This window comes from Siniperca chuatsi, linkage group LG9 (assembly GCF_020085105.1).
Source record: "Siniperca chuatsi isolate FFG_IHB_CAS linkage group LG9, ASM2008510v1, whole genome shotgun sequence".
NCBI classification, from domain to species: Eukaryota; Metazoa; Chordata; class Actinopteri; order Centrarchiformes; family Sinipercidae; genus Siniperca; species Siniperca chuatsi.
In genome coordinates this window covers 8,387,686-8,414,137 of record NC_058050.1, presented here as the reverse complement: position 1 = coordinate 8,414,137, position 26,452 = coordinate 8,387,686, and the positions used below count along the sequence as shown (strand labels likewise).

The following is a 26,452-nucleotide window of genomic DNA, read 5'->3' as shown; positions in this document are numbered from 1 at the left end:
CCATAAACGAAAGCAGAATCTGGATGTCCTGGTTCAAACATATTAATCTTTAAGATTTTAGTCCTAATTGATTTGGCGACACCTAGTTACTGGTGGTAACAGCAAATGCGGTTTAATACTACAGGTTACAGAATTCTGGGGGGAACAAAAGAAACTATTGCTGTTTTAATAAAGAAGTCGGGCAATAATTGGCCTTTTTCCATCATTCTGTGAGCAACCGTGATCTGATTTTAGGCTGCACATGGCATGAGTCTGCGAACAGCAGGGCACAGTGAAAAGAGTTGGTTACCTCGCTGAAAAGTTGGAGGTGTGCAGCCTGGCGCCTGCAGCTCTTTGTCTAACAGCTCACTGTGGCTGCTCCTTCTTGTTCCATTTCTCCCTGCAATATTTCAAACTGATCTGCTGTCAAAAAATGCCGAAAATGACGCATTTTTGATGAACAATAGCGGTCAGTGTCAAGCTCACTGACAAACACATTGGATTTCAAACAAACACAGGACTTCGACCCAGGAGACCGGGGTTCGAGTCCCGTGTGAAACCAAAAATGTTGAGTTATTTTAAGTTACGTTGCGTTACAAGTCACGTCACGCTACTCACATCGCTTATGTTACGTGACTTCCTACTACCTAACCAAGTAATTTCTGAAGGCGTCTCCTACACATGCTAAAGGGTACCATGTACGTCTGTATACAATGCAGAGGGGCGTCCCTGGGAATGAGAATGGGTTGGACTACTAAAAGTCAACTCATGTTTCACCAGTTAAATGCTTTTAATGTGAAGGTGCAGCAGTAGGAAATGTTCGGTTTGCATTAGCAGTAACTTAATAAAGCATTTTTTTCCAGGAATGTTGCCACAGACACCCAGTTCATAATACTGTAAATGCAAGGACTTTAATATAATTTCATTAGTTGGCCACAGGCTCCATCACCATTGTGTTAACTCATTTGGCAATAGATAGTGACATAACAGACATTTATTTAAATGAAACACAGAAACGCTCAGTCCACTCGCGATTATACAGTGGTTTTACCGAGTGGTGGTTCCCTCACAAATGATCTTTGGCTGCGTACCGACACCTTGCAGAGAGCACTTTAACCAGACAAGATTCATTTTGGCCTATTTTTCTTCCGCTGGCGATGTTTGTCATTTTAACCTGTGAAAGCAACGGTGAACGCCTGCTAAAACATGAGAGGCGGCTACCTGAATTTTTCATTACTAATGATGATTAACAGTTAGCATCAGAGTTTAGCGATGCTGTGTATTTTGCCAACCTCAGTGTCTGAACTCAGTCAGTCACTGGTGCATGCCCAAATCATTTCTCACATTCTAATTTTCACTTTGATATGCAGTGAAATTCTGCACTGTAGAGCTGATTGTGGTAAAGGAGAGATGTGCTGCAACACCAGAGTAAAGAAAGGACCAGGTTTTGAATGCCTTTATTTTAAGGCATACTGATCCATTAAAATATGCCCAGATTTTGACCCCGATACCAATCCTTATGATTCGCTTGGGACATCTCTAGTCAAGAGTCCGCAGCCACACTAGCTGCTCTGTGAGGCTGCACTCAAGCAAAGTGGATCTTTGAGCTAAATGCTAATGTCAGCATGCTACCATGTTTAGCAGGTATGTTTAACATTGTCCCCATCTTAGTTTAGTGAGTTAACTATTAACATTTTCTAATTAGCAGCGTTAGATAAAAAGTTATTGCATTTCATCCTGAGGTGAACATGTGTGTCTGTAACACATTTCATGGCAATCCATCCAGTAGTTCTTGAGATATTTCGCTCAAAACTTGTGGGTGCACAAGAGGAAAAGTCAGGGGAAGACCAACATCATTACCATACATCCTCTGGGAACCATGAATGTCTGTACAAAATTTTGTTCCAATCCATTCAGTGGATATTGAGATATTTCACCAGATAAGTAACATTTTTGACGTAAGGATAGCCCTAGAAGAAAAGTCAGGGATCATCATGATCATCATAGTGAATGAGACATTTAAGTCTGGAACAAAGTGAGGGACCAACAGACTGACATTGCCATCCCTAAAGCGCTGATAACTTGGATAAAACTTGTATTCTCTACCTTGATGTTTAATATGAGCTTGTGCTGAAGGGAATATTTTACCTGTTGAAATAATAGGTGTGTCATGACCTACAGAATTGCACTTAATTTTCTTTGTGGTGGAGTATTCCAATATAAGCCTGTAAGTGCCATTATTCAAAGTTTCAGTTATCATTTGATTACTCCTGTTTGATGAATGGGGCTTCTGTAATAAACAGGAGCTATTATTTATGGAAATGACTTCACGGGCAATTAGCAAGATGTGAGCATGGGCTGATAGTCATCAAATAATTTTATATTCTGATTCAGAGTAAACAATATTTTTGCCTTCCTCCAAGAAAGACATGGACTTGGAGTGTCATTGCAGGTTCTCTGCAGACAACATGGATAATTAGACTTGTGTATTATTTGTGACTGTGTATTTTAAAATTTCGATGTGACAAAGTTCTCTGTAGATACTATTTGCAATTGCATATCCATTTCTGACCTACATGTCTGGAATATTAATCAAGTTTATCACAGCAAATCAACAAGATAAAGGGTGAGAAATTCAACAGATAAAGGAAAATTGGAACATTAAAAACCATAATAGAGAACTAAAAAGTGATTATGTACTGAGTATGTGAAGATAATTTGCCTTTGGCTTTTGCCTATAAAGCTAGATCAGATTCAGCGTATGTCTTCTCTGGATAGTCCATTTGAAAAAATGAATTCATGGTCAGTGTCAGATTCGGAGAAAACATGGTTCTATCATCTGTGGATCCAGCATGAAAATCTCTATTTAAATGTCTTTTTTAATTTTTTGTTTTTTATAGAAAAGTATTGTTATATTTTAGGAAAAAACATAATGACTCATATGAGAAAGTCACAGGACATCAGTATCTATACTATAATGTAACAGGATGGGTCATCACAAGTCAGAGAGGCATGTATAGCAGTTTATATCTTCCTCTGGCATGTCATTTCATTTTACTGCATCACTGCAGTAAGGATTCAGCCATATATATGGGCCGCACGCTTTACCAGGTGAGCTACCAGGGCGCCCCACATGTTATTTCATTTCTAAATGTGCTTTAGTCCAAGTGGACACAAAGTTGATCATTCATCTGCTTCTAATGGTCAGATCAATAATTAAATCTGTGTAGAGTTATAAACCTTGTTTGTGAGGAGAACATTTGTTTTGAGAGACACAGCCAGCTGGTTGCCTGTCAGTCTAATTGAGAACATGTTTTAAACATACTGAGGATTTCCATCGCATCTAGTGTGGAGACTAACAGAGCCAAGTTGTCAGTCAACTGCAGTCTAAGTCTGATAATTATGATCTGCTTTGCAAAAGGAGTAAGATTAGGATACATCTTCAGTATTACTATAAATGTCTACTTGGTTTGAAGCTCGTTTCTACCTAATCATTTCTGATAAAATTTTAATTCAGTACTCCAAAGCATAGACTCTATAAAATATGGACGTAGCCTCTGTGATGTCACCCATAGGTTTCTGAAAAGCGAGTATGAAGCTCAGTGTGGTGGCTCCGGCCGACGCCGTCTTGGCAGTGCTTGACTCCTCCAGCTCCCGGCTAATCCAAAAATGGGCAAAGACGTGAAGCATGGGTGGAACTTAGGCGGGCCGAATGAAGCCCGTTTGCTGAAACCAGCCACCTGTGACAACACCCACCAGTCACTTAAGGTGGCCACGTCCTTAATTATGCAGAACTTTAAACCTTAATATAATTTAAACTGGTGAGTTGTATAAACATTCAGCCCCCATACAGTTATCAGGAACAGAGAAATTAGGTATAGAGACCAAAATCTGTACCACGCTGTAAACATGTTTATTTCTGCTGGAAAGTTGGGCAGTTTAACATGGGGGTTAATTAATTAATTAATTGGGATTGACTCGCTTTTGGAGCCAACCTCAAGTGGCCATTTGAGGAACTGCAGATTTTGGCACTTCTGCATTAGCTTCATTTTTCAGCCCTGGAGATTGCCGCTAGGTTCAAAGTCAATTATCAGACTTGAAAAGTTTATACTGTAGTTTCCTCCTTTCCTCATCCAGAAGCCTTGGTCATCTTGAATTCAGTTAATTATAATGGGTGACCAGTTTTATGGTAAAAAGTATAATAGGTCTACAACAGTTATTTGCATTATCGTTTAATCTGCCAGTTATGTTCACAATAAATAGATCAATTTAGTCTATGAAATATAAAAAAAATAGTGAAAAAAATGCCCTTTACAATTTCTCAGTGCCCAAGGTGACATCTTCAGATATCTTTTTTTGTCCAGCCAACAGTCCAAAGCCCAAAGATATTTAATGTACAACAATATAAAACAGAGTAAAGCCGCCATGACTCACATTTGAGAAGCTGGAACCAGAGGATATGTGATACTTTTGCTTGAAAAATAACTGAAATTATTTGTTTATCAAAATAGTTGTCGAGTAATTTTCTGCCAATCAACTAATCGTTTAATTAAAAATATCCATTAAAACATATAAAACCACCATAATTTACCTCTGTCCATTCATATGCCCAATTTGTTCCAAACTATTATCATTTTGCCAATATACCACTAAATATAGTACAAAGAAGGGCAAGAGGCCACACAAAGGATAGATTTGAGATGTTATTTTTGGTAAATCCTAAAATGTAAAGCTAGTGCATACATGCTCAACAGCAAAGCAAATATGTGAAATAAAAGTGAAAACCAAAAACGAGCAACATGAGCTCTGTCCTCCACTAGTAACCAGCTGTATGGTCTGATACAGCCATGTAAATCCAGAGGTCAGCCATAATTAATTAAAAATCATAGAAAAATATCAAAATGCAGCTGTGATAGCAGATCTGAAGTAGGATAAACTCCCAGTTACACTCAGGCTGTTGTGCTGACGATCAAGTAATTATGCCAACATTAAAAACCTATAATGCCTGTTTGGTGAATGCACAAGTTAAGTTATTTATGTTGCTGTATTTTGCAGTGCTGATGGTCCCTCTGAGAATCCTCAGCTCACCATCTCAGCGTGTGAAATGGAAGCACACCCCAGTCATTTGGTAGCTTTAATTAATAAATGATATTCTATTGCAAAATCTACAAAGCAGACAAGCAATTAATTTAAATTGAACATAGTGCTCCACTTCTAATACAATAATCTCTCTCCAAACATATTGTTAAAGAGTGTAAAGAGGAAACAATAAGAACAAATGTAACTACTATATAATACAGTCCTCTGTTAACATCCTAGCAGTACTGCACATTGTAATACGTAGGGCAAACACAATTAGTCGATTAATCAATTAGTCAATCAACAGAAAATTAATCAGCAACTATTTTGATAGTTGATCTATTGTTTGTCATTTTAAAAGCAAATATGCCAAATATTTCATGGTTGCAGCCTCTTAAATGTAAGAAGTTGCTCCTTTCGTTGTCTTAAAGGTCCAGCATGTAACATTTAGGAGGATCTATTGGCAGAAATGGAATATAATATTTATAAGTATGTTTTCATTAGTGTATAATTGGAAAATAGGAACTGTTGTGTTTTCATTACCTTAGAATAAGCCGTTTTCATTTACATAGGGAGCGCATCCCCTTCCACAGAGGTCACCATGTTGCATCACCACGTTTCTACAGTAGCCCAGAACGGACAAACACTGGCTCTAGATAGGGCCACTGTAGTTTCTCCTACACGCTTGGAAGGAGCGGGTGAGCCGAGTGGTATTCAAACGGTTGCAATCTGCAATTTCACCACAAGGTGTCACTAAATCCTACATACTGCTCCTTTTAAATTATTGTAAACAAAATATTTAATTTGGTTTTGGACTATTGGTTGGACAAAACAAGCAATTTCAATACATCATTTAGCCCCCTAGGAAATTGTGATGGTCATATTTTATAATTTTTTTGCAATTTTTTCCTTATTTGTTTTTTGCATTTTCTGATGTTTTGTAGACCAAACAATTAATTGAGAAAATGATCTGCAGATTAATCGAATAATCGTTAGTTGCAGCCCTAGTAATACATTTAAGGCTATATTTTGTCATAACATCTTAGGACAACATACAGGACCACTGCTACTGTAGTAGTGTACCATTAAAGCTGTACTGATAGTACTAGTTTTCTCTATCATACCATTATTGTTTTTCTGCGGCGAGTAGCCTAATATCAGCCACAAACTTTTAAAATAGCTCATGGTAAATCTCTTCCCTGGTTAAAAATAAATAAATAAATAAATCTACACCTAATTAGCGATGTCTTGGGTGTGGTTTTTTTATGTAGAGAGGGACAACAGGAAGGGAGAGTCCTTGGAGAAGCATGGCGACATGATTAATGTAAATGTATTTCTTTCATCATACTGCCACAGCCGTGAGGGAGTGCAGACAGCTTGGAGACTCAGCGTGGGTTGGCGTTATGCCCAGTGTGGTCCTGGCACTACAAACCAGACCTCGCACTTCCTGGAGCATTTTAGGCTCCCTGTAGTGGTAAAGATGTGCAGAGGAAAAAGGACAGACATGAGAATGTTTTTCGTCCACAAAATATGAAAACAATGAGAAGAACTCCTGCACACTGTCTCGTTTACTGCTCAAATATTTGATTACAACGTTGCAGTCATCCAATCAGAGGACTACAGAGATTGGTTTGACTGATGATCGCCTTGAACTTACCCAAAGCATATGTGTCACCAGTCAGAAAATAGCATTAAAAAGATTAGAAAGATAAAAAATGACCCAATTTAACAAATACCAATAAATCTTAAGCAACATCCATGTAACCTCAATGCTCTCCAAAGGTAAAAAAAAAATAGAAAAGAACAAGTGAATTTAAGAGCAAACATACTGATATATCATGAATCCTACAGTTTTATCAAACATATTAAATCCATTCTATAAACAAGTCAAAATGGAAGGTAAATAGGGACAAAAGTGTACTGTAAGGGATATGAAAAAACAAAAACAAAATATGTCCACAAAATATGCCTTTTAAAAACTGAGATATCCTTTCCATGCCTTTATGAACCACCATTGGAGATGTAGCTGTTCCAGTGGAAAAGTTTAGTGTCCAATTAAAACACTGTTGTTTTGAGCAGCTCCCAGGTGTGACTGTTTCTGACTGTAAAGTAATGCAATAAAAAAAGAGAAAAATATATATTAAATAAAAGCTAAACACATGGAATACAGAGGGAGAGACGGCATGTGGAGGAGATTGAGAAGAGCTGGCTGAGACCACACTTCTGAATTTGTCTGCTTCAGTGGTCGAGGAGGGCAGATCAGTTTTGAGCAGAAATTATAGAATTGTTTTGTTTTGGGAGCTCTTGCTTGAACTGCGTGTGTTTAGTGTTTATGGTCTGATTTATTGCCAGAATGGACTCATATTTCACTCTCTGTATACATTTTCCTGAGTCCAGTCTCTCACACATTAGCATATGTTTGTGTCCTTGTTCACACAGATAACATGTAATTGCTTCCAGTGTTTAAATGTGTATGTATAAAACATGACTAAATTGAAAAAAATATGCAGTCCATTTTGATTGACTCTTAGAAAAATAGCTCACTATTCCAAACTAACAATAAACAAAACCACTGAAAACTTTTGTCAACACTGTTGAGTAAACTACTGCTTTTCTAAGTAAGCGTGAATAAAATATTGTGTAAACAGCTTTTGTATTCTAGATAGCATCAAATTCTGAGGATCTCTATCTCTTGGGAATCAAAACACATATAATTGAGATGCAGTCAAAATCATAAATGCAGGTTTCTGAACAACAGATTGGACTGGCTTCAAAAACACAAAAACTAAACAAACATACCTATTCTCATATTCATTCACATATTCTCCCATATGTGCAATATGTTAGTTTTATAACAACTAATCATAGTTGTTATAAAACTTTACCAGCTCAAACTATCTGCAGAAACAAATTGTACAGCAGCGTAGTACCCACTTAACACTTCTGTGACAAGTTTTGTGTACCTGTAGCTTACGGAAATGGCATGTTAGCAGGGATGCAAAATACGCCAGTATCAGCACAAGCATGCAAGAAACATACAGTGGAAATATGTTTGTGTTTAGGTGTATATAACTAACTCCGAAGGTCTCCTTAATGGGTTAGTTTACTGAAATCACAAAAATGTCCCCTCAGTGGTATGAAGCCATGCAGATAGTTTTGGTTTTTATAGTCTGAAGTTTTGAGATTTCCACCGCTCTCGAGACTCTCTGCTATCACCCTACACCATTCAAAAGAATGGCATTTCATTTGAGGGGCTCAAAGATTCAAAAAATTAAATTGAGGAACTCAGCAGTGCCTTTGTGCCAGTACAATGTGCCGGATACTCAGAATATCCACAGCCCTCACTGTGAATACTGCCCCACTATTTTTAACCTCCACTGCAATAAAGACAAATGTAAATAAAGGTAATGTGTAAGATTGGCCAAACCCACAGTAAAAGCATGGTTAGTTAATGAGTTTAAGTTAATACAGTATGACAGCAAAAAGATGAGGTATATGTCTCAGTATGTCACCTACTGTACTAGAAAAGTAGCGCTCCTAACAAATCCTGGCAACTTCAAAACTGTAAATCTCTGCAGAGAGCAGTAAGTGGTGTGTTACAGACGTTAGACCGTGTTGACAAATTAATATTTATGACAGTGGGAACCATAACAATTAGCATTAGCTTTCATCAGGATTCTGGGTTAAATCACTCCACTCATGAGGCTCCTCAAAGCCTTTGAACATTAAAACACTTAATTGACAAGGATGATGGGCCACTACAGAACAATCACGCTGTAGAGATGGCAAAATTAGCATTGGTGCTTTAAAATACAACTATTTATCACTGAGTATCACAAGTATTGTCAAATATTAATGTCATAAACTAAAATAACAATTTAAATAGATCGCATCTTGTTCATCAGAATCAGCTTTATTGCCAAGTAGGTTTACACAGACAAGGAATTTGCTTTGGCATTTTGGTGTCTAACAATAAACATAGTAGAAATATATAAGGAAACATAAAGCAAGTACTGCAGGTGAATAATCAGAAATATAAAATATATTGTGGGAGAGGGGGGTTATGGGAGTCTGTGTCAGTGGGGGTCCTGGGCCTTGTTGATGAGGCCGACTGCAGACGGAAAGAAGCTGCTTTTGTGGCGTGAGGTTTTGGTCCTGATGGACTGCAGCCTCCTGCCTGAGGGGGGAGTGTCTGAAACAGTTTGTGTCCAGGGTGGGAGGGGTCAGCTACAATCTTTCCTGCTCGCCTCAGGGTCCTGAAGGCGTACAGGTCCTGAAAGGGAAGGTAGATTGCAGCCACTCACCTTCTCGGCGGAGCGAATGATACGCTGCAGTCTGCCCTTGTTCTTGGCAGTGGCAGCAGCGTACCAGATGGTGATAGAAGAGGTGATAGGATTCGATGATGGCGGTGTAGAAGTGCACCATCATTGTCTTTGGCAGGTTGAATTTCTTCAGCTGCCGCACGAAGTACATCCTCTGATGGGCTTTCTTGAGTGTCCACAGTGTCGACAGGGGAGTCACACTGGGTGATGGAGGCATGTGGAGCTGGGTTCTTCCTGTAATCCACAACCATCTCCACTGTCTTAAGAGTGTTGAGCTCCAGGTTGTTCTGAATGCAACAGCATGCTCAAAACTCAAGCTAATTTAGTATGCAAACTAACATAATATTTGAGTGGTAGGGGTGGAAATTAGGAAACACAATCCTACTTTATCATCACCCCATAGAATCAAAAATAAATTTCAAAGGGAGAAAGAATTAAGGAAACAGTTGGCTTCAGCTGGAGCTTGTAAGATGTCACATCTGATGTCTCATCAGTGGCCTCCTTCATAGCCTGCTTAAGGCTAAACAAGCAAATCAGTCTATTTTTGCAGGAAAAATTTGTGATTGTAACTAAGTATTTGATGGATTGCCATCAAATTTGGTGCTGATTCATGGGGCCCAGAGGATGAATCTTAAAAACTTTGGTGATCCTCTGACTTTTCCTCTAGCACCACCATGAGGTTCACATTTGTGGTTTTGAGAAAAATGTCTTGTGAATGTAATTTGGTACAGACATTCACGTCCCCCTCAGGATGAATTGTAATAATTCTGGTAATCGCCTTGCTATATAATGCCATCACCTGTTCAAAAAATGTATTACCAGATGTTAGCATGCTGACATGCTCAACTAAGATGTAGACATGGTAAACATTGTACCTGCTAAACATCAGCATGTTAGCATAGTCATTAATTGTGATTCACAAGCATGTTAGCATGCAGATGTTAGCAAATACAGCCTCACAGAATCCCGTTAGCTCACATTACATTAAAACGAACCTATAATGTGGTTCCATCTTGCTTTGTGTAGAAACCTCTAGTGTGACCTTCATGAAAAAAGCCTCAAACATGAAGCTACCAGATACAACAAACCAACATTACAGTATGATGTGTTAATGGATATATGCATGCTGTCTACCTGTCTACTCCTACTTCTGACCCCTGAGGTGCCTGTGTTATTTTTAGAAGTATTAGCAGCTGATTTATGCAGTTGTGTCCCCTTACGGGCGCTAACAAGGTGTTGGGGCAGCAGATGAGGCCGGCCTGGCGAACCTTCAAGTGTTGGCAGTGCAGAGTAGCACAGGATGTTCTGGCAAGCACATACTGGGCTACAAAGTACTCTGTCTTAGGGCTGAGGCATCTGTTCAGTGCAGACGTGGGTGAATCTATCTACAGAAACACACGCTATACACACTCTAAGACTTGACATAACAGCACACAACCAGTCGTGCCAAGTACATACTGTGTAGACTCATTCATTCACTTAGTCACTCAGCATTTCATAAAATGTCCACTACCAAGATTCATGACTAGAAAGATAGGCTTCTAGCATTACTATTAGTTATCTAATTAGAATGCATAATTAAATATGAATATTATATGACCGTATGGCTGGACTAAATAGTATTTCCCTAAGTCAGAATCTAGTTAATAATAACATTAAAGTTTTAACAATCATAAAATTGGATAATGGCGGGGGACAAAGCAGCATGGGTTTCCATATTGCCTGGATTAGTGCTATTCAGTCATAAGACTAGAGTGCTAATCAAATATATTAAACACTAATTTCTCAAACAATCTCTCAAGAAAGAAGAGAATATTACAGCCAACTCACTCACTCTAATTCACTTTCCAGTGTATAAACTTTTCAAAGTCAAGGATGTTAAGAGAAACCAAACACTGACTGAAAGTCTGTCATGCTGAATACAGTATCTCTCCACTAACAAATGCATCTCATCTGTGCTGCTTTTCAGGCCACCCCCCCCAAAAAAAACAATTTGTCTGCATCCGAGAGAGCTATTTTAGTTTGTTCCAAAGCAACAACCAGGCTGTCATTTCCCTGAAAACATAAAAGTGGAATTCATGAATGAATCCCTGAATAGCGATTAATGAAAAGAATTCCATTTTCAGTTTGTTGTGCAGAACAAATTCATTGCTATCTCTGTCCTTAGCTTGAGTTCCACGTAAAGCTACAGTGTGCTGACAGGAGACACAAATTGTGCAGCAATGAACTCTTATGTTTCCTTACATACTTAACTGAGTTTGAATAGCATGATCTGTCTTGTCTGTAGTTCTTGTGAATCCTAATAGAACATACAGTTGTAGATGTGAATGTATCTATTATTATATTGGTAAATTGTTTCATCGTATATTAAGGCTGCAACGATTAGCCAATTTAATTAAGTAGTCAATCCACAAAAAGTTATTCGACAGCAAATTTAAGTCTAGTAAATGTATCGAGGAAAAATAACTCACTTTTGCTGTATGTAGGAATTTTTGGGAACTACGCTTGCCGAGAGTTAGATGAGAGGATTAATACCACTCTCACGTCTGTGCAGTAAATATGAACCTACAGCAAGCAGCCAGTTAGCTTAGCTTAGCATAAAGACTTAAAACAGACTGTCTGAATGTAACAATCTGCTTACCAGCACCTCTAAAGTTCAGTAATTAACACGTTATATCTCATTTATTTAATCTTAAAAATTGAGTGTAAAAATGACACATTGTGGTTTCTTGTGGGGGTTATGTCATGGACTGGTCCAAAAATCACTCCATTCATTCACTCCTCATTCACTAAACCCTATATAATACACACTCTATAGTTTGTTCAATAGTGAGCAGTAAGGTTTTGGACACTTACCAATCATCATAATTTTGCGTCATCACTGACAGCTGTAGAGTCGCTCAACGGTAATTTTTGCATCTATAAAATGAGTAAAATGAGTGTTGCATTGTGGGATTGTTACCAGAAACAATCCCACATGCCATGGACACTACTTTTTTTGTTCCATTGTGGAATTTTTGAGGGTACTATATAGTAAATAGGGAGTGATTTCAGACACATTCTGTTTCTTGGCCGGGCACAGTAACTTCCTGAACTCTCCGCTGGTTACCTGGCAACCTCACTGCCATGACAAGACTCCAGGAAGTTTCTGTATGTCACATTACCTCCGTATAACCACAACGTGCCATTTACACTTCAATATTTGTAAGGATTAAACAAACGAGATATAGTGTGTTAATTAGTGAACTTCAGAGTTGCTGGTCAAAATATTTCGTTGTTTCCAGTCTTTATGCTAAGCTAACTGGCTGCTGGTGGTAGCTGGTTGTATTTACCGTACAGACATGAGAGTTGTATCAATCATCCCTTCTAACTCTCTTCAAGACAGTGAATAAGCGTATTTCCCACGTGTTTTGTTTGTTTCCTATCTAAAACTGACCATGAAAACTGCACCTTTTCTACAAGATATTTTTCTATGCACAATTAGTCAGGTGCTTAACCATCAGTTATACAGAGTAACAAGGCAAGAGCTATCCTGCAAATCCTTCCATATTGTCTCCCTTTCCTTCTTTTCTACCAGCAACCCTGACAGAAAATAACTGTTTAACAAACCATGAAAGTGTGCCGACAAGACCTGAGAGGGAGGAAAAGAACAGAAGGAGGGGGGAACGAGAGTTTAAAATTAAGTCTTAATTTGAAGGGCCTCTTTCCGCAAAATGAGAAGTTCAGTAGCCTAAAAACATATTACAAAATTGCTGCAGGCATGACTCCCAACTCACTAAATTATTTTAAGTTATTCACTGACTTAAAACTTTTCCTTGTCAAGTATTGACATTTCAGGTGATGTTTTTGTTTATTTGAGAACTGCGTGAGATAACAATGTTGTCCCAGAATACATCTAAGGGATTTTGAAACAAACTCTTTGATTTCATCCAAATTGGTGATAGGTGGGTTTAGGATAGAAGATAAGGACACTGAACCTGTCACTTTACTTTTTTTGTCATCAGATAAGACAAAGAAAAGTGGGCTTGTATCTTTATTATCTGCTATTTGAGGTCTGCCATTTTCCTTTCCTAATGTCAGATATGTTGTATGTCACAGAAAATCTACATTTACATTTTAAAGGAAGATTTAGTTATCTCTTGTGTTTATCTATAGTATCTTTACCTTGCAGTAAAATCAGTAGCCTGTAATAATGTAAATCATAGTCACATTCTCACAGTATGCTTTCTAATTAAACCCAACAGTGTATTTAGAAAAGGCTAAATTTTTAGAAGAACATTTATGTGTAGTTTAAATGTCCAAACATGTTGAGTCTTTAGTGCTTAATGGAACAATGTAAACAAGTTTAAATGTTTTAAAATGTTCCGTTTTTGCTTTTGAGATGTTGTATAAGAGTTACAGTTTACAGTTAAGTTGAAAGGAGTTGAGGTGTCATTTGAAGTGAAATATCTGAAAACAGTTAAATTCTCATTTTGAGAGTATGAGATGAAAGCAGCTGAAATGTCAGTTGAAGTGTAAGCAAAGCTAGTTTGTATCTGTATCTCTTATCACACTGGCATTTTCCTTTCCTAATATCACACATGTTGGAAGTTACAGAAAATGCATATTTTATTAATAGTTTATTCTTCCTTCGTTACACTTCGACGCAAGGTCTTGCCAAGTGAGACAGCAGACCGACATTTCTGTTTCTGCCACCCTTCTCAGCTTGTCAGGGTCTTTGGGAGCAGCAGAGACAAAAAAACGAGAGGGGAGGGGATTATCTGTAGTGTTTGTCCTTCAGTCTCAGGTGCATTCAAATGGACAGTCATCCTCCCATTTATGTCCCCCGGGCGAGATCAGGCGAGCTCACGTGTCAAAATTGTGCCCTTCACTTTTGCCCTTTTTCATAATCATGCCTTAGCTGAAGGGACAAATAGTTCTGCAGGCCCCAACAGAGATAACATTTACACTTAGCATTTAAACTCGCACACCTTTGTATCAGTTCTATTTTTAAGGTGACAGTAAGATTAATGTCACTAGATTCATGACATTTAAGCACCATTTTTTGAATTACTATTAAATGTCAATCATGTCAATAATGCTTGCTGATTCTATTTAAGGCCCATGAAAAATCACTTCAAGCTATCACACAGAAATTAGGATGCATACGACAGCAGGTAGAGCCGAATCATGTGGGAAGGATGGTATTAAGTCTCGCTTTGTTGACCTGACACCGTGAGAGAGGTGCAATGGCTAAACCCTGTTAGTCATTTTCTGGTCGTGATTGCTGAAACATTCCGCAACCCTGAGACATCCCTCTTCAATTAAATCTGTAATGAACTTCCTGGAAGCAAATACTGACACAAATGTAAGTAGCAAATGAGTCAAGTTTCTTTCCTTTTTGTTAGTCTAGTCACTGCAGGTAGTTTCCTTCAAACCTACTGTAGCAACCTGCTGTACAAATCAAATAGTCAAAACATAGTGAAAAACAAATACCACAGCGAGTAGGACATTTGTTTTTTTGGACTATGTAAATGAGTAAACACACAAGACCAATAAAAACCACACAACAACTGATTGTTTTAAATGTACAAAGTTGCACAGGTATTTTTATCCGTATTTGAAAATATTCAACAATGAAAGTTAAATGAAACAGTAAGAATAATTAATAACAATAATTAATATCAGCAATAACTAGACTTCAAATCAGAACTTTAGTTTTTTTTTTTTTTACTGAAACACCTGAGGGAAGCAAATCAAGAAAAAAAACCCACTGAAGTTTAGAAAAGAAAAAGATCACAAAATAAAGTCAAGACAAGCTCATACAGGGGTCTCTCACTTCATCTGTATGTACAGCACATTCGCTCCACAACTGTGTGGTGATGAAAAGAACAGTGACGAAAATGAAAACTTGTTTCTGCAGTCGGCTCTCGGGCTTACAGCCTTTAACATCAGTATTGGCAGCCGTATGGATTCACATGTAAAGGCAGGGTGAAGCAGAAAAACGACAACAGAAACAGGAAAACCCATTTGGAGCTGGCTAGCAAATGCGTTCATTTTCCTTTTTATGCGTGTATTACAGCTACAGAACTGACAGTACTCCATTTGTTACTTTGATTTGAAAGGCTGAGAGGACTGAGAAAGCATTGTCCTGTTTGCGAAATAACCCAAGCATACAGTGGAAACACAACATCAGTCTTTTAATAAATGGTCCCTGGATGCATAAGACACTGCCATTTCCTGACACCTCCTCACATGAAAAAAAAATCATTCAAGCTTGTTTCAGTACGAAACATGACATCAACATTAGTTTGGAGGTGGATTCGAGAATCACATTTCATGTTTGTCTGTACATTAATCAATATTCAATCCTTATAGTAAAATTTACTTTCTGTCAAATCTCACCAAAAACACATTACTGGAAAAGAGGGAAATAGAAATGCAAAGAAACCTTTGGTCAAAGAGTGTACTCACAAAGGAAAAAATGCAATGACGAGATATAAGGAAGTCATTCATCACTTAACAAAACAACGAAATCAAACAGCAGAACTCAAGTGGTTTTCTATATGTTTCTCTCTGTTTCTAACAATATGGCCCATAGTTCAACCCTCCTCCAATACATTTGGGTCTGCAAGTTATACTGGTTTCCTCACAGAGGAAAGAAGGAAAGAAAAAGGTGCTCTTTTCATGAAAGTCATGTCTTGATTGTCCACAAAAAAGAAGTGCCAGCAGGAAGTAACCCCGGCGAAGGGATATACAATCACAGCGTAAAACGACAACATCCTTTACTGGAAAGGAATTGAGTCCATAACACGCTCCTGAAAAGACTGAACCTGCTGAAAATTGGTGTTTGCAATATTTGTGTGGCTGTGTGTTTGCACATAAACTGTGCAAATGTGTCTCTAACTGTCTCTGTTGTTGGTGGTGTTCAGTCTTATTCAGAGGCCGTCTTATCTTGTGTTTCATCCTGCATGCAGCTCTTGCGGACGATGGGCAGTGGATGGGCTTCTGTATTGAAGACCCAGTCCTCCAGTGGGAGAAGGTCATCATCAGAGAAGAGCAGGTACAGATACCTAAGCAAACAGGAAAAACATCCGATGAACACTTATGCTCTGTTTCTACACATTCAGTGTAATTACATAAACTTGAAGGTATACTGACATTTTTGAAAATACACTTATTCACTTTCTTGCTGAGAGTTAGATGAAAAGATTGATGCCACTCATGTCTAAGAAAAATATGAGGCGTCAGCCAGCTTAGCATGAAGACTGGAAACGGGGGGAAACAGCTAGCCTGGCTCTGTGAAAAGATGAGGTGGCCTCAGCCTGCTAGTGTTGCAGCGTGGCTCTACTTTGCCAGAAAAATATGCAAACTCACTAATTATCCCTAGAAAGCAGTGTACAAAACATTCAGCTTCTTGATTTTAGCCGGCGGCAGGTTATATCAGCTATCGCTAATTAACATCAATTCCATAGGTAACTTGATGACAGGCCAAAATGAAACGTGTCTGGTTAAGGTACTTACTGCAAGCTGGTGACTCTACTCAGCCAAAGATTAACTTGCATTTATAGTTTTGAATGATGACCTCCAGTATTTGGATCAAGTAGCTCATGAAACATATGGTGTGTCAAATTTAGGAGGCTACAGCTGTTATGTGATATATTCAATGAACATTAAATCGGATTGGATTCGGTGGATACTCATTATTAAAGGGACAAGTTGTGTTTTTTATGTGTAGAATTATTTCTTGGCCTGGCGCAGTGATGACAGGACTCCAAGAAGTCATTTTTACCACTTCGTTTTTTTTAATTAATGAGCTTTAGAGGTCCTGGTAGGTGGATTTTGTTTCTTTCTGACAGAGCCAGGCTTCCACTTTCCCCTTGATTCCAGTCTTTGTGCTAAGATAACCATCTCCTGGCTGTAGCTTCATATTTAGCACACACATACATGCAATGACGATGACCGTTTTGATGTGTAAGTAACGTACTGATTGTACTGGCATATTAACAGTTGTTCCATGTAAAAAATGTTTCTGACGTACAACCTTTGTCAACAGTATTTTTCTGGTGGAAAAGTCATTCTTCAAAGAGACCAAGCATTTTCTTAAAGTAATCTTCTCCAGGTAAGGTCCTCTTATTTATAAGGCCAGACACAGTCTATTTTTCTGTTTTTACAACCAATAAATCCCACAAAAAAACAATTAATTGATTCTATTAACAAGTATTGTCTGTGTGGCTATTCCTCTGTGCCATAGAGCTCAATTGTTGTCCAAAAATATATAATTTTCTGTATAATATATATACAAGTGTCATGCAAGCGCAATCTATTATTACTAAATTATTCATAAGCAAAGATTTTTTGTCATGATTAGTCACTTCAACTTTAAAGTAGATGCACATTAGGGATAACACTGGGTGAGGCAGCAGCACAGGCTGATGTTAAAAGTTGTCTGGTGACTGCTGACCTGAATATGATTCCTGAGGTCTTTAGAAAAAAAAAAAGGCTCTTTACCATCTACTATTTGTGATATGATGTGGCACCCTGAAAGGTTTGTGATGCTTAGTGACCCAAGAATAAGGGGAGGTAAAATTGAGGCAACTAATTGCACGCCATTCATGTTTCTTTTACGAGCGAAATGAAGAAAACCACATTCAAAGTGTGATTGGAATCACCTCAGATGACTCCTGAACACTGGAGTAGATTGTGTCTGTGTCTCATTCACATCATAAGTGTGCTTCATGGACAGAACAGATAATAGGTAGAGATGAATCCCCACCATTCAGTATTGGACCCTATATTACTTTCTATATCTACAATGGTTTATGCATACATGTATGTAAAATGCCATGTGCTATGGGGCAGATGTGGTGACGAAATAGTACTTACTTCAGTGTCTCTGAGAGGAAGAAGCTCTGCTGCATGTTATCGTGGCTGACTGTCATGGTGTAAACGTCACGGATCCCAGAGAAGCCAGACTCTACTCTGCAGTGCTGCTCCAGGGCCTGACACAAGACAGAGAGGGCAGGTTTGTACATGTATCTCCAAAAACATTTTTTTTCTGGACAAAGTAAATAAAGACCACTTCTTGCAGTTGCCAGCTTGATTGTACACTTATTCAGCTCTCACAGAGTGGCCTGTGACACGACCAACTATTTTACGGAAATCACAGGGCATGAGTGAAATATTGTTACCTTTTCTTCTGATATATTACGGTGCATAAAGAGAAAATCTTTTATTCAACAACAGTGTGTCCATGTACACCGAAAGAAAGAGTAAATGACGGAACATGTCAAGGCCTTCAGCCGGCTAAACAATTGAAGCCCAAGCAATGCTAAATCTGACAAGGGCTAATGGAAAGTGGCTGAGCTAGCCAAGCAGATTAGCACATTACCTCTGCTACATAGGGCTGGCTTATATGTGCTAATTAACAAAGACCCCGACGTGTTAATGCTTGATGTTCATGAAGAGAAGCATTGTGCACTGCATTCCACCTCTGCGCCTGATAATTAAAGGCCAGTCAAACTCGTCAGCCTGATCTCTCCACTTCTGTGCGCACTAAATTAATGCTAAATTTATCATGCCAGAACTCTGTCTATTGCCACATTAATAATGGTGCTCCCTACACAACCTTCACCTCCTGATAGTGGCATTGCTTGATCTAGAAGCTAATGTATAGTGCCACACACTATCAAGGAAGCTGGTTGAGGGTAATTGAGGGTGTTAAAAGGTGCTTGACATAATAAGTGAGTACAATTTATGAAATCAGAGTCCAAGCCACTCCTAAGAGAGGAGTACAGAGTACAACATTATACTGTACTGTATCTTCCACTTAAATATAACATGAAATTATTCTTTGTACCACACCAGCCTTGATATGACAATATGTTTTTCAGTTTTTTATATCTGATTGTAGGCTTAATGTTGCTAGGCTAGCCAATTTCTTGAAGTCTGTTTTTTTTTTTTTTGGTCCAGTTTGTGTTCACACTGACAAATGTGTTACCATGGTTGTATAAACTGGATTAGGACATCCTTTCTTAACACTTAACAATCCGCAGATAGATTTTTATAGTGGTTTAGCTTTTGAATTCATGCTAAAATCCTACTGTCACGCAGTCATGTTGTTGGTCTGCTTTGCTTTCACACCACCCGAGACGAACCATACTAAACGGGTAAACGCACAAGTTCATTTTAACCAAACAGAAAAGGTTAGGTGTGGAAGCCCTCTTAAAGTCAGTCAAACTTTCGGTCAGCAGTGTCACATAATGTCGTGACAAGGAGCTCAAAAGGACAGTCTGAAAAATGATAACAGCCAGAGAAAATCATTTTAACCTCTTTCAAGAGCCTGACAGGGCAGTACTGCAGTTGCTCGAATATAAGACAACCCTCCTTTTCCAACAGCTGTTTTTGGAAAATGACTTTTTAAAGACTTTCAGACCGGTCCTGTTGGATAAGTTTCCCCGAGATGCTATTAGTCCAAAGAGAAAATAGTCTTCATCTCTGAAGCATTCTCTCTCATAAAAGTGAAACATGAAATATTTCCATTAAAACAGAAACCACATGCTTGTCTATCAGTCACATTCTCTCCTGTCAGGCTTTTGAAGCACTCAGAATGATTTTCTTTGGCTGTTATCATTTTTAAGAATATTTGAGCTCATCATTTTGTGATATTTGTAATTCTTGGCTACTTGACAGATAATTTCTCTACTGTTTCTGCAGTAAAAATGTTGGGAGGCTTTCTACTCGTCAGGAATTTTATTTTTGTATTTATTTCTGCTGTAACACAATCCCAAACACTTTTAGGCCCAGGTTACGCTAGAAAATAACTAGTTCGTACGACAACATCGGATATCAAACATGTTTATAGTTGTTCCAAACTGCCACACTCGAAGGTGGAGTGAAAAGCCGGGAGATGCAATAACAGCGGCCATTTTCAGACAGTTTTGCACTCTGTTGTTCACATGAAAAGTGACGTGTAAAGAATGGGGGGGGAAACAGAGCTTGAGCGAGAAGTTAAAATCCTGGTTCCTTTCTCACCTCCACACAGCATGAAGTGGGTGTGAAGCTTTTGAACTAAACTATTCGACCAACCGACAAGCAGTTCTGATGAAGCACACTGACAGCTTAAAAGACACACTATAAATGGACTTGAAGTAACTTGCTAGCCTAGCAACTTTAAGGCTAAAAACAAACCCACAAATAAGCACCCTCTGTAGGAGTCAGGGTTACACCTGTACTCTCTCCATTAAAAAATATCTGATGTTGTTAATATGTAAATGTATATACAATGGTGTGAAAAAGTGTTTGCCCCGTTCCTGATTTCTTATTTTTTTGCATGTTTGTCACACTTAAATGGTTCAGATCAAACAAAATGAAGACTTTGGAGTGGCCTAGTCAAAGTCCTGACCTGAATCCTATTGAGACGCTGTGGCATGACCTTAAAAAGGCAGTTCATGCTCGAAAACCCTCCAATGTGGCTTCTGCAAAGATGAGTGGGCCAAAATTCCTCCACAGCGCTGTGAAAGACTCATTGCAAGTTATCGCAAACGCTTGATTGCAGTTGTTGCTGCTAAGGGTGGCCCAAACAGTTATTAAGTTTAGGGGGCAATCACTATTTCACACAGGGCCGTGTAGGTTTGGATTTTGTTTTCCCTTAATAATAACAACCTTCATTTAAAAACTGCATTTTGTGTTTACTTGTGTTATCTTTGACTAATATTTAAATGTGACAAACATGCAAAAAAATAAGAAATCAGGAAGGGGGCAAACACTATTTCACACCACTGTATATATAATAAGACCCCGACTCTCAAATGTAATTTCCAGAAAAAAAAAGTTTTCTTATATTCAGGCCAGTACAGTATACGACAGAATAAACAAGATGAAGAATTAGCTTAACTTGAAAACACACGTTGGACAAGCAAGACAAATGTGGGTTTTACGTTTCACTTTTACGAGAGAAAAGGCTTTAGAGATGAGGAATATCTTATCCTTGGACTAAGAGTATCTCAGGGAAGCTTTCCCAAAAACAGGGGTTGGAAAAGGGGGGGTTGTCTTTTTATTTGGGCTAGTACAGTAAATATTAACACTGTATTGGTGTGTCTCACCTCAACAGCCTCCCAACCCCACTCTCTGTACTTGGGGTCATGGGTCAGTCTCCACATGTACATGTAGCTCTCGATGACTTCTGGTCGTAGGATGTAATATCTGTCGCTCAGCCTGGTTGCTGTGGCTTCACCTCCGCCGTCAAATCTGAACGCCTCAGGTCCCAGTTTAGTGGCTGATGGAGACAAAAATAAAGACAGAACACAAGATGAAAGTCAAACAATTTTTTATTATTATTTTGGCCTAAAGACACAAGCGTTTTTTCAACAGATCTGAATCTGGTCTAACATCGCAGTATACAGAAGCCATTCAATTACTGGTAGTTTCAAAAAAGGCTTGAGGTACAAGTTAAACAATTAGAACCTCCCCAGCTGTCCAGATGGCCTGTGGGCTTCTGTCTTTCTCCTTATTCTTCTCCCTGCTTCCATTTTTCTACCACAATTCAAGACTGCACAGCAAAGAGATTCTATTCATGATACCGCACAAAGGAATCTATTCTTGCCAAGGTCAGGAGCATCGGCATAGCAACATCTTGAATTTAGGAACATGCTTGGAGTGAAAGTTATTAAATTATTATTATGAAATTTTGTTTCTACATTTTTTTTCTCTCTGGCTTATTACCACTGTGTAGCCGCTTGGCAAATTGGACCATGTTGGAGGAAGCAGGTTCTTTAAGGTCACAGAGGGTTTGCGAGTAGCTGCATCCAATTGGACCAGACAATCATCTTGAAATAAGAAGCCAGTGTGACAGACAGCAGAGCCACCCGGTCAGCTAGTTCATTATAGTGTGTGCAAGCAAGACAAGGAGAAACATGAAAGCAGTAAAGTAATTACTATTCAACATAAACACACAGGCTTTACTATACACATATTACTGTATAAGGAGGAAATTGGGAGGAACAGGTGACCACCAGTTAGTGTATGGTGACTTAAAAACCATTAAGACAGGAAGATACAGTATGTCGGTCAGTGGCTACAAATCAGTTTGAGGTAAATTTCATTTATATAGCCAAAAATCACAAAATTTGTCTCAGAGGGCTTTACAATCTGTGCAACATAGGACACCATTTCTGTTTACCCCCTCCCGAAAACAAACAACAACAAAAAGGACAAAAAAAGGTTGAGAAACCTTAGGAAGAGCAACAGAGTAGGGATCCCTCCTCCGGGATGGTCAGACATACAATATGTAGGTGTCGTGTAGACAGAAGCTAAATTACAATATGGAGCGTATAGCTTTTTGTGCTGATAATTCTCAGCAACAGTTCCCAGTACCTTTATTTACGTCAAGCCTATGTAAGAGATATACTTAAAACATAGTGCAAATAAAGGTCTATTTCATCATATTTTAGTAAAAAGTGTCAGATCTGCTCCCATTTTAATTTGCTTTTGATGCCGTCTGCACTTAATTGGTACTCAAAACGTCCTCCATGTTTAAAGATGCCCTGTGGAGTTTTCTTGTAAACAAACGTGTTGAATGCTTTTCCTTCATAAAACATTGGCAAAGCCAAGTTTTAGTATTTAAGTATTTTAAATCCTGCATTGTTTACTGGCTTGCACTCTTCCTTTCCTCTGGGTTTGTTGGAGAATTACTGCCACCTGTAGAGCAGTGGAATAGCATGAAGCCATTGGCAGGAATGTGTATTGCCGCCTACACATGTGCCCAAGGACGACAAAACCCACTCATAAAAAAACTGCTCCATAGAGCTACTACAGGTCAAACACTTCACAGGGTACCTTTTAACTATTGTCTTAATAAATTCAGCATAATTTACACCTCCACAGCACCAACATAACCATGCCACACGTGTCACTCCACAGCACCTCACCTATCTGTCAGATTCCTAAACCACTTCTGGGCTCTTTCCACTCTTTGTTTCCTGCTTTCTGACTGCCTGTTTTGAAATAAATAATTATCTGGGCTGTTGATGCTTGTGATTGGAATGCTAACGCTAATTCAACAGAGAATCATCGGTAACTCCTGGCGCAGACAACACAATCGATTTTCCCACAAATTCATCAGATGAATAGCATGCCTGTGTCAAACACAATTTAGAAGTTAATCTCAGGATTGGTTTTACCTGCTTTGGGTATTGAATAGCAACCTTTTATACATTTTGGTCTCAACTATGTTATCTTTTTACCAACCTGGGCTTATAACAGTAATTATGCATAAATCTCAATCTCATTAAGCTCAAAGAGATGTAGAGGAAATTAGATAAAACATTTGGATAATAAGGCATTGGAAATCCTCAGCCATTTAATTGGCTGCATGGTTGAAATGCACATTTCCAGAAACTGACCCCTCTGAGTTTCACACAGGTCTCACTTAGCTAATAGATAATACTGCATATTTTTTCTTAGGCTCAACGGTTGCATGATAACAGGGGCGTCACTTTAAAAAAGAAACATGTAACATAATTTACATAACATGTAAATAATTAGAATTAATTTGAACGCAACTCCTTTCCTAAAAGACGTTGTGGCTGTGGTCCCACCGGATCTCCCTCCCCCATTAATTTCTATGAGAAATGGGGCAGGTAGGTAGGGGAGGTATTTGCTACTGATTGAGCCTACCATGTTTGCTTCACACAAGTTCAAGACTGAATGGGACGCTACTTGTCTGCATTGAGTTTGATAATACGTTGTTGCTAGCCATGCTTACTCCCATAGTTTACAGTATGGAAGCAACCCTACACAAGCTTTTTTCCCTGTCCCACTTGCTTTTTCCCTCAACACAAGTAAATTTCGCCAGGCAAAATCTTACTGTGTTCTGTTAATTCACTGAACATTAAGTCTTACAGATACATTTGAACTGTAGTTAGAATAAGAAGTGACAGCCCTAAGTGATACACGCAGTCAGTTTCTCCTCTCTCAAGTTGGTCTATTGTACATCAACTCATACACCTTAATAGTAGAAATGCACAAAGCTAAGCATTAAAAGTGTATTACTACTTTTTCTCTAAAGCCAATAACCTTTTTCTCTTCCTGCTGTTTCCCTTGAGGTCCCGTTTTCCCAGCATCAGTCTGTTACTGTGAAGATGGCAGAGATCCAGAGGAGCAGCAGGAGTCTTCATGGTATCAGTATTTAAGACACAGCTAAATAGCAGCCACACACATGCAAGAGCAAATCTCACACTCTCTCTTTCCTGCAGACAGCTAATCCAAGAGTTGCTAAGCACCATACATTCCCTTTAATGAGTGAAGAGAAACCTGGTGGATGACTATGAAAGAGAAAGTCAGAGAAGCCTTTTGGGCCTGCAGCTCAAAAGTACTCCAAGCGTATCAAGGAACCTGTTATGTAATGAGTCACATTAGCTTACTGGAGAGGCTAAGGCGAATGAACACTTGAGGATGAATCTGAAAAGCCCACCCAACAGTGGAGGGGGCAAAAAAAGCTTGAAATTAGCAGAGGAGCTTATTGTCAGGGCCAAGACAGATGCCAGGGAGAGAAGAGATCAAATAAGGGTCTTTCCAAAAATGTGGGAAGGCTTGTTGCTGGCAACTATTCCTCTCTTTTTTCATCCTCTCCTCCTTTCTTGCATTTTTCTCCTGGGTACATCTTCAGTCTGTTAGTGAAACCACAGCAGAACTCTTCTACTCTCCCTGATTTATAGGTTGGAGCCACAGTAAATTTGCATGTGGACTCAGATTTTATCACAATGTTTGCTCTTGAATACTTTACCACCATTTCCTTTCCTTGTCCCTTTTCTTTCCATTCTTTCTCCTGAATTAAAACAAAGTGTGATTATCAGTACTGAACACACAGGCAGCTCCCATGTCTGCTGCCTACCGCTGTGAGAATAAGTTTAATCCCTCCCTGCTCCTTATTAGGCCTGTTATGTCTCTGTTGAGGTGAAGCCATCAAGAACGATTTTTCTTTTGAGTCAGGGCAAAATTAAAACGCCTGAGGCTCTTTTAAAATGGAATATCGGTCTGCTAGACTCTTAATGCCACCATAACCTTTCTTTACAAGACAGATATAGTGTACCACAACAATGATGAACCATAAAATTTTACTGCTGTTTTAGAAGAGTCAGCATGTGCTATGTTGAAAAATACAGAATTATATGGATCTAAAGAGTATGAACACCAAGTAGAAATTACTTCAGATTTTGGATGACAGCAAGCAAGACTATTTTTTATAAACGATCAACGGTAATATGTCATCATCTCATTAAAAAATCATTTACTACTCAACCAGATCCTCTCTAGTTAGAGTTTAGCAACCTGACCTGAACAGGTTGGGTTCAGGCATTTTCTTGTACAAAGCTTCAGGTCGGATTATTTTCAAATGTAATTTAATAAGAAAATTCTCTTTCTGACTTTGCCAATCGCCTGCAACGACACGTATCATGTGTTGCAAGTAGATAGGCAATGCCCACTGGGAGGCGGGAAGAGAGACAGCGTAGCCAATGCAATGCATTAGCCTGGCAAGCTAGCGGTCAGTAATGGATGAAATAAAAAACTTGCAAAAGGCTTCTTAAAATCCCTATTGATTTGGGGAGAGCCATTGCATTGTGGAAACTTCCTTATTATAACTGCCTGGACTGTTGTCAAGTTCAGCTAGGTTTTGCTATAGTGTTACATGCTAGTAATTGACTACAATGTGTGTATTGCCACTAAACTTATGGCTTATCGCCTAGTGGAAATTTGTGTTGGTCTATTGTCAGATTAGTTATTTTCTATTAGTGAGAAAGCCTTTCCAAAGCAAGTATTTAAATTTGTCTTTAAGGAAGAAATAACAAAGTTGGGTTGGGTATGAAAGGCACGAGTACGGGCCGGTTTTAGGCCTGTGCAGAAATCTACCTCTAATGCAAAAAATAAAAAATCTATCTCTAATACAAACTCCACCAGACTTTGTGCAAAAAGGGCCACTCTCCGCTCCCAGTGTCAAAAAGATTATATGGTCAGGATTTATTTACTCTTACACATTGTAAGAGTAAATAAATCCTGACACAATACATTTATACCTAAAACAAAATTAGCAGGAG

The 26,452-nt window shown here is 38.7% G+C and overlaps 1 protein-coding gene and 1 long non-coding RNA gene across 3 annotated transcripts in view; one reads left to right on the top strand and one right to left on the bottom strand.

The window, feature by feature from the left end:
• Nucleotides 1–14,936: 14,936 nt before the first annotated feature.
• LOC122881791 (mannosyl-oligosaccharide 1,2-alpha-mannosidase IA) overlaps nt 14,937–26,452 on the bottom strand; it is a 188,893-nt gene continuing 177,377 nt past the window's right edge. For both annotated transcript variants that reach the window (XM_044208409.1, XM_044208408.1), the window contains exons 10-12: nt 21,464–21,636; nt 18,246–18,361; nt 14,937–16,432 (exon numbers count right to left, since the gene is read on the bottom strand). In XM_044208409.1, coding sequence (XP_044064344.1) covers nt 16,294–16,432; nt 18,246–18,361; nt 21,464–21,636 — 428 coding nt within the window. In that variant the 3' untranslated portion in view covers nt 14,937–16,293. The remainder of the gene's footprint in view (nt 16,433–18,245; nt 18,362–21,463; nt 21,637–26,452) is intronic.
• On the top strand, nt 18,250–26,175 carry LOC122881793. The gene is made up of 2 exons (XR_006379226.1): nt 18,250–18,384; nt 24,464–26,175. It is a non-coding gene; the product is annotated as an uncharacterized LOC122881793 (long non-coding RNA).